The 8,017-nt window shown below is 48.5% G+C and overlaps 1 protein-coding gene and 1 long non-coding RNA gene across 2 annotated transcripts; one reads left to right on the forward strand and one right to left on the reverse strand.

Moving 5' to 3' along the window:
* Positions 1-569: 569 nt before the first annotated feature.
* Positions 570-4,220, reverse strand: LOC106866696 (MAP7 domain-containing protein 1-like). The gene is made up of 7 exons (XM_014902330.1): positions 4,175-4,220; positions 3,070-3,220; positions 2,288-2,984; positions 1,756-1,858; positions 1,623-1,676; positions 1,261-1,548; positions 570-1,174 (listed from the first exon to the last, which is right to left on the reverse strand). The coding sequence occupies exons 1-7, from the start codon at positions 4,218-4,220 to the stop codon at positions 570-572; spliced, it is 1,944 nt and encodes a 647-aa protein (XP_014757816.1).
* A 1,851-nt stretch (positions 4,221-6,071) lies between these two features.
* On the forward strand, positions 6,072-7,260 carry LOC112272384. The gene is made up of 3 exons (XR_002966110.1): positions 6,072-6,639; positions 6,707-6,958; positions 7,047-7,260. It is a non-coding gene; the product is annotated as an uncharacterized LOC112272384 (long non-coding RNA).
* The last annotated feature ends 757 nt before the right edge of the window (positions 7,261-8,017 follow it).

An 8,017-nucleotide genomic window follows, 5' to 3' on the forward strand; every position in this document is an offset into this window, starting at 1 on the left:
AAATTATCCGCCGGGTTCTTGAAAGAAACTCGAGGACTTCCATGTCATTTAAATGTTGTCTTACAATTTTCTTTTGTATGTCGGCATGGCTTAATTGCATAATCTTACGTTGATCTAGTAGTATGTCGGTATTGACAAAATCCCTCTATCACTTCGCTGCTGTCCGCAACCTGGCTTCATGGCAAGCTAGAGATGAGTATAAAATAACCGAGCACACGAAAAATGACTAAGGGAACAAGCAAAGAGGCGATCCGAGATACATATTATCTTAACTAGGCTTTTCGTGTTAACTCGTCTATTGCCGAGCGGATTCTTCGGGTTACTTTTTTTCGAAAGAGTGGTTTTATAACTTTGCGATTCATACGTCGAATGCCGGTAAGGCAGACAAAAGAACTGAAGTTGTAAAATTTCACTAAGACAAAAAAGGCACTCAGGGACTTGGTCGGGAATTCGATAAACAAAAAGACTTTATTAAGATTAAGAACACAGTACTTGGCAAACAAAGTGTGTCGGTTACATCTGCACCCAGCATTCCGGGGATCTAACTATTTTGAAGTTTTTTGCGCAAACTACAAAGATACAGGGGGGTCGTTGTCACCAGAACTCGGCGCAATGGAGGCCGACTCCACGGCGGCTTCCTCGTCTTCCGCCTCTTCCTCCCCGTCCGTCATTTCGGCTTCGGCGTCAGAGATCGGGCCTTCCACAAATTTATGCACGTCGGCATATTGTATGAAGGAGTAGGCCCACTCCTTGCACTTGGCCACCAGATCCGGATCCGAGAGATGGGGGGAGCTGGCACGCATAGTCTGCAGCACGTCGAGGTTAATGCCGTCGTACCAAGAGAGTACGAACGACAAAGCCTCGTCGGCTCTGACGCGTGCGGCAGACTCCCGCCACTCGTTTAGCCGGGACGGACCCTCGTGCAGCCGCCTTGCCAGGGCCGGGATCTCCTCCGGCACCTCTTCACCGGGCCACAACGCTTTCAAGGTCCGGAGGGAGGCATCCAGCATGTCAACGCCGAAGGACTTGAGAGGCTTAACCCGGCTCGCAATGCTCACTAGGTAGTCCTCCAAGTCCCACTCGTATGATGCCCCTGCTGCCACCACCGGGTCCCTCTTCTTGCGAAGCTTCGCCACGGTCGCCTGAGCATGCTCGACGGATAAGGGAAAGAATTCTGGCAGAGGCAGAGGGAAGCTAGTCAGTCTCAGCATGTTACCGCTATCATTCAAACGAGTAACAGAATGAAGAGGGTCAGCTTACTTGTCAGCATGTTATCGATCTTGATGATCTCACGACCGAGGACCTTGAGCAGGCCGGTCTTCTCGGCATCTTCTAACTCGGCGGTTGTCGCACAAGTCTCGAGCTCGGCAGCGAGGGCCTTGCCCTTCTTCACCTCATCTTCCAGGCGGATTTTTTCATCAGCCTGGGAAGCGAGGGCCGAGGTGAGTTGGTTCACCTCGGTCTTGTGCGCCTCGGCCTGCGCTGCGATTTGTGCCTGCAGCCGGGAAATTTCTTCCCGGTGCTGCTCGGCCAGCCGAGTTTTCTCGTCTGTTCAATCTGACGGATGTTACAGAAGCCGACATATAATATGAATGGAACTCGGGTCGAGGATGGGGCGTCACCTTGCACCTCGGAGACGCGCTTCAGCAGCTCCTCCACTTGGGCGTTATCTCCGGCTGCGAACAAGAAGAAATATCAGTCTAGGCCGACTACGCATACTCGGACAGAGATCTTATCTTTGCAGAATACACTTACTCTGGCTCTCGCGCTCAGCCTTCAGGGCCTCGTGCGACGCCGCCAGCTTCTTGTATTTGCCCAACAGCCCCTTAAAGACTGCAGTGCGCTTGTTCATGCAGAGCTGCAAGATAATGATGCACAAGTGAGTTCGCAACAACAGGCAGTTAACGAGGAATAAGTGTTTGAAGCTTCTAAGCTTCAGGCCGACTATTCTAAACCCGACCGGAATCTCGGGGAATAAGTGTTTGATCAGGCCGACTATTCTAAACTCGACCTGAATCTCGGGGATAAGTGTTTGAAGCTTCTAAGCTTTAGGTCGACTATTCTAAACTCGACCGGAATCTCGGGGAATAAGTGTTTGAAGCTTCTAAGCTTCAGGCCGACTATTCTAAACTCGGCCTGCATCTCGGGGAATAGATGTTTGAAATTCTATGAGATAAGCTTTAGGCCAACTAATCCTTACTCGCCCTAAACCTCGGGGACTAGCAGTATGGATACTATACTGGAATACTGGAATTGAGAGTTAAATTTCTTAAGAATTTCGGCGTACCTCAGTAGCTCGGCTCGTTTCGAACAAGGTCACCCGGGCTTGGTACATCTGAGCCGCCACCGACTCCGGAGTCGTTGCCGGTGGTGGCCCCACTAAGGGGCTCTGCCGCGCCGACTGCACGGAGCTGGAGGTCACTTCGTAGTGATCAGCGTTGTTCCAGTCCATGACGGACTGGCCCAGCGATCCCCAGCTTTGCCCGCTGGATGTCCGGAGTGGAATCTCCTGTTGCTGGCCGGAGCGACGCGGGGCAGCAGATCCCGGAACCGTTGATCCTGCAGCAACAGCAGGGCCTTTAGCCTTCGCGGCTTGGGCAGCAGCAGCCTGGGCGCCCTCTTTCGGCTGCGACGAAGATGGCGGAGGAGTCAGAGTCGGCTGCGGATCTTGGGGGTCCTGCGGACCCGTCGCCGGCTCTTGCGGCGTTTCGGAGGCCGGCGGCTCCGCTGGTGTCTCGACTGCGGCCGAGGAAGGGGCTTCCTCGGGGGCAGCCTCGGGGGCCGAGACCTCGGCCGCAGGGATCTTGGACTGGCCGACGACGGTGGCGTCAACACCTGGACCGACATCCCGGGCCGGGGATGTCGGATCTGCGGCAGTCTCCGTCCCGTCCACAGCCGGGTCAGAGGCCTCGGCGCGGGAAGGATGACCCGCCGGAATCTCAGACGCGATGCACGTCTGAGACTGGGTGGCCTCCAATGCCTCCCTGCAGAAGTAAATATTAACTACTTACGGGCTCAACAACAAAAGAAGAGTGCCAGCTTAAGTAGTTGAGCTGAGCTAGGCCTTACCCGACGACCAGGGGCTTGGGCTTGGGGCCACGAGCCGCTGCCCTCTTTTGCTTTACGTTCTGCGGAAGCTCCATCTCGACGGCGCGCTTCTTCTTTATGACGGCGCGTTTCTCCCGAGTCGGCACTTCCGCAGTGGGCTCGCCCGAGTCAGCTGCATCCGAGAAAGAATGAACAAAATCACCTCATTGACAGATATTGAGAAATCACAGAAGAATGTCGGAGATTCTTACATTTGACGCGGCGAGGTCCGGCATGCGGAATGGGCATGAAGTCCTCCGAGTCGGGATCTTCCGCGTCGGCAAACTTGCACAGGGGTGCGAAGCGCTTGTCGGGGGAACCCCCGTCTTCCTTGCACTGAATAACGAACTCTTGTACAAAGGAGTCGAGTTGAACCGAAATAGATACGTATTCGCATGACATTTGTTAGTGTTCTGGTGGATGCAATTTCTTCCTGTGGCACGACCCACCGACTTCTGCCTTTCCGCGGGATTTGATTGGCGATCTTCGTGATTCCTGTATAAAATGGAAGAAGGAGAATGAAATGTTCAAGTCTGCTACTGTCAGATCTGATGCTTTGTACCATGAGTTGCAACAGAAACTTGCAAATGAGGAGAAGAAGAATGCTGCATTAGAAGACCAGGGGAAGACAATGAGGAATCAGCTGGAAACCCAAAAAAATTGCATTGGCTTACTTCTATTCCTGTTAGCTTCTGTTCTTTGGGGTGTTTTGAGTGTAGAACTAGTGGTCTAGGTTAGGATCTGTGTCTAAAATGTAAGCACAACTACTGTAATGAGATGTTCTGTAATGTTGACATATTTGAATCTAGATGTTTGCATTACAGAAAGATGGATTTGTATGTGTATGCAGCTGGCAACAATAACTTATGAGCTAACATAACAAATCTATTTCACCACACAAAACACATCGTTTCAGAGCAAGCTAACAGAACACACCCAGGTCACTTCCAGCACACAAAGCACATGGTTTCAGAGCAAGCTAACAAAACACACCCAGGTCACTTCCACCACACAAAGCACATGGTTTCAGACCAATCTAACAACACACACTAAGTTCACTTCCAGCACACAAAACAGATTCACTCACCATTAACTGTGCAATCCTGATGTGAAATTTTGTCCACAGGCCACATTTGTGTCTTGATACAACTATCTCAAACGGTTCCGGTTTTCAAACTATTTGCTATTTTTTGAATTTCAAATTCACTCAATTTTGATTAATTTTGACTAAATTAGGACCAATCTTTGCAAGATTCATCCCAAAATTTATATATAGTACTTGTGGGTACATTTTAGATGTTGTCACCAAATTTCAGATTTTCTTGACTTCAAATCCTATACATCGAGCATTCCAAATTCACTCAAATTTGATCAATTTTGAAGAAATGATGACCGGTCTTGGCAAGATTCAGCCCTTAATTGGTGTATGTACACATCTAGGGATCCCTTAATTAAGGTGTGTACACATCATTTGCGTGCATGCATGCAGGTAGTTAAAGGGGATCCCGGTGTTAAATGGTCCAACACAGTGACACACCAACAACTAAGGCATGAACATTATTCCTTTCAGATTCATGCATGTAGAGATGAATGAATATTCTTATTCATTAATAAAACAAGTTCACGCACACGTCGGCCAAGTTAACTAGTACAAAGAGCAGTTTTCACACAATAAGTGGGGTTGACAGGTGGGCCCTTCTTTGGTTGACAGGTGGGCCCAGGCTGTACTTCCCATCTCCCTTCCCTTTTTATCGAGCATATCCCCATCCCATTCCCCAACTGACCACACATCCCCCTGCCTCCTCTTCTTCTAACCTAGCCGCCCTGCGACGCCGCCCGTTCATCTCACCCGCCAGTGGTCGCCATGGAAGGGAACAAGCTGGCAGATGCAGAGCTCATCGAAAGAGAGGTAAGCTCATGGCCTTCTTCTCCCCTTTGCCTTTTTAATCGATCCATTCATTCTAATCTATCCCCTTTTTTAATCGATCCCCTTTCTTAACGGATTCGTGGTCCAAATCTAGGTGCACGACCGAAACCTCGTTCGGATTGGTGGTCCTGTCCGGGCAAACATCCAAGAGGTACGAATCCACGTGCTTCCCTTTCCTTTCTGTCTCACGTGCTTCCCTTCTACGATGCCCGACCACGTGAATCCCACCTCGTGTCCATCCGCTTTTGGGATCCCTCATCTTTTAGTTCCACTTTTAGAAAGCCGACCACATGAATGCTCGATCTAGTTCTTATGCAGTCGATTTAAAGTTCGAGCACTTAATCAATTTAGAGTAGATCTAAGGGATCCCTAATTTTGATTTTTTGTCGCACTTAGGATGAGAAAGGCTGCCCATCTGGACGGTTTGTAACCCACTGGAGTACACATCCTTGACCGAGCGTGCCAAATCCAAGGTGTGGATCGAGGCCATCAGGCGCCAGCAAGTAATAGTTTCCCTATTTTGCTCGAGTTTCGTTTTAATTGTTAAGGGAATGTGAACGAAGCATGAAAACCTGTTCCATTCATCATTGTTCACAGATCAATCCTGGCCAGCACAAGCTTTGGAGCTTCGTGAGCCCATTCTTCTTCGTCCAGCTTGGACCGGAGGCGCAAGCGATGGTCTAGAAGCTTTTCACTAGCCGCCTAGCCAGGCGCCAAGGCAGGTTCGATATTGTAACGGACCGGTTTTTGAAAAAAAAAATTAGAAACTTTTTCATAAAAAGAGGACTAAAAAATTTCAATGAATTTATGAAAGCTTAATTTGAAATTTCCTAAAAGTTTTGGTTTCAAATCGAAGTAACAACAACTACAAATTAAATTTAAGTCTTACTTGCTATTTTGGTTTGCTGGTACTTTATTTCGATTCGGCGTATTAAAATATGCAATTTGGAATTTCTGAGCTCGTTTGCATTCTATTTGGAGGTTTACGAAGTTTCAGTCTTTTTTTTGGAAAAGAGTTTTTCCTGCTCTCTGGGTCGCAGCCCATCTTCTTCTCCTTTTTCTCTCTTTTCTTTGCCTAAGCTGCACCTTCCCTTAGCCCAGCTAGTCTTCCTATTCTTTTCTTTCTCTCCTCACGCTTGGGCCAGCAGCTAGCCCATCATCCAGGCAACAGCCCAAGCCTGCTCCTGTCTTGCACGCACGCCTGCTCGACTCCCTGATTCTTTCTTCTTTCACGAGCACCAGCAGCAGCTCCAGAAACGCACGCACCTGTGCACGCCGCCACCTTGATTTTCCCCTTCGATTCTCTTGCTCCCTGTCGTTTATCTGAAAACCGAAATGGCCAAATTAATCTACATCACCTGGTGAACTGATTCAGCTTTCAACCATCAGTTTCCTGTCTTCAATTCCCCAGTGATACGGACGCCCCGAGTGCCGGTTTTTGGCATACGTTTCCTGATCTCCCACCACAGCCCACAAAACATAATTCCTATCGCGTCATATTGAGGCTCTTCGTCTCCTCCTTCGTTTCCTTTCCCAGAGTTTCATCCAAGAACCATTGTAGAGCCCGTGCTATTATCATCTACCCCGCCGGCCGCCGTCACCATTCTTGATGGTGTTACCACGAGGTAGCTTTGTTTTGAATTTTCCTTTGATCTGTAAACTCAAGTAATCCCCTCCTATCGGTGTGGTAAGGTTATGCATCAAACCTGAACCGTTGGCTGCGTCGTCCCTGAGCTCGCAGCCCACAACACTGTCACGGACGCCGCCGGCTGTTCCCGCTGAACCGGAGCCCCGCAGGCTGCAATCTCGCGCCAGGAGCAGAGCCTCAACGCAGCAGAGTCACCGCCCTAACCCGCAGCCCGGCAGAACAACCACGTGGGACGGATTTCATTCATCTTTGTCAACTTCGGTCGTCGCGTTCATGGCACGATTTCTTCCCCTTCGGTGAGTCCTGTCCAAATTCCTTTTACACGTCGACTCATCTATATCGGTTCTAAGCATGACGTCCTGTTCAATTATTTGTTTTGGCCAGGTGTTCTCAAATCCATGCCGATCCCGACCGACACGGTCATGCCATACACATCCTATACCTAGTTGCTGTAAAATTCATTCGTGTCACTCAATTATATTCATCTCCAGTAGACTAGAACAGGAGACGGATCCTCCATCCGATGACCGGAGCTCCGACAACTTCAATGCCATCTTGTTTATGACCAATATTGTCATGCTCTTCCATGTTCAGTCCATAATCTGAGCTCAACCCCAACTTAAGAAAGTTTCCCTTTGACCTTAGTGACCCGCCGGTGGAATCGGATTCGCAATCCGATGGGTAGAATTTAAACTATATATAAACCGATGCTATTCGGGTCAAATTCGTATATAATTTGAATTGGCTTTAGTATTTTTTTGTGCATGTCCTGTTTTTGTAGTTCATATACATGCATAGGAGTTGTATGTCAAGTTTGTAGAATTTTCTGATCACTTGGCTAGCTATTTATTAGATTTGTTTAGTAGCATGTATTGCTTGTTTATTCTGTATTCATGGCTATGCATGCTTGCCTTGAGTTATTTTTATGATACTTGTTTGTGACATACATTGTGTGTGCTGCGTGTATGGTTATAACGCACACGGTGTATGTAGGATTTGAAGTTTGTTTCATGCTTTATTAAGTTGTGACATGATGGTGTGTAAGCAATTTCCCTCGTCAAGGAGTTGGGAGCTATATCACCCCGCAAGGTCTATGACTGCGATCGCTTTGGGTTGACGCTCTGCTTGACTTGTGGAAATAGTGAGCTATATCACCCCGCACGGTCCATGACTGTGATCGCTTTGGGTTGACGCTCCAAGCTCTCCAAGACCACATCACCCTGCACAGTTCTTGCACTGTGATCGCTTTGGGTTGAAGTCTTGGCTTATCATCAATCACTTCTTAATACTTGTATGAGTCAAATTCCAGGTCCGACATGTATGTTAGCATGTGTTTTGCTTGATGTTATTGATGG

The sequence above is a fragment of the Brachypodium distachyon genome, chromosome 4 (genome assembly GCF_000005505.3).
Source record: "Brachypodium distachyon strain Bd21 chromosome 4, Brachypodium_distachyon_v3.0, whole genome shotgun sequence".
NCBI lineage: Eukaryota > Viridiplantae > Streptophyta > Magnoliopsida > Poales > Poaceae > Brachypodium > Brachypodium distachyon.

Excerpts from the sequence above, each read along its gene's own strand:
- LOC106866696 (XM_014902330.1), bottom strand. The coding sequence starts at position 4,220 with ATGTGGCCTGTGGACAAAATTTCACATCAGGATTGCACAGTTAATG. Across the intron at positions 1,859-2,287 it reads AAACGAGCCGAGCTACTGAG|CTCTGCATGAACAAGCGCAC; the intron begins GTACGCCGAAAT and ends ATTATCTTGCAG. Across the intron at positions 1,175-1,260 it reads GATCGATAACATGCTGACAA|AATTCTTTCCCTTATCCGTC; the intron begins GTAAGCTGACCC and ends TGCCTCTGCCAG.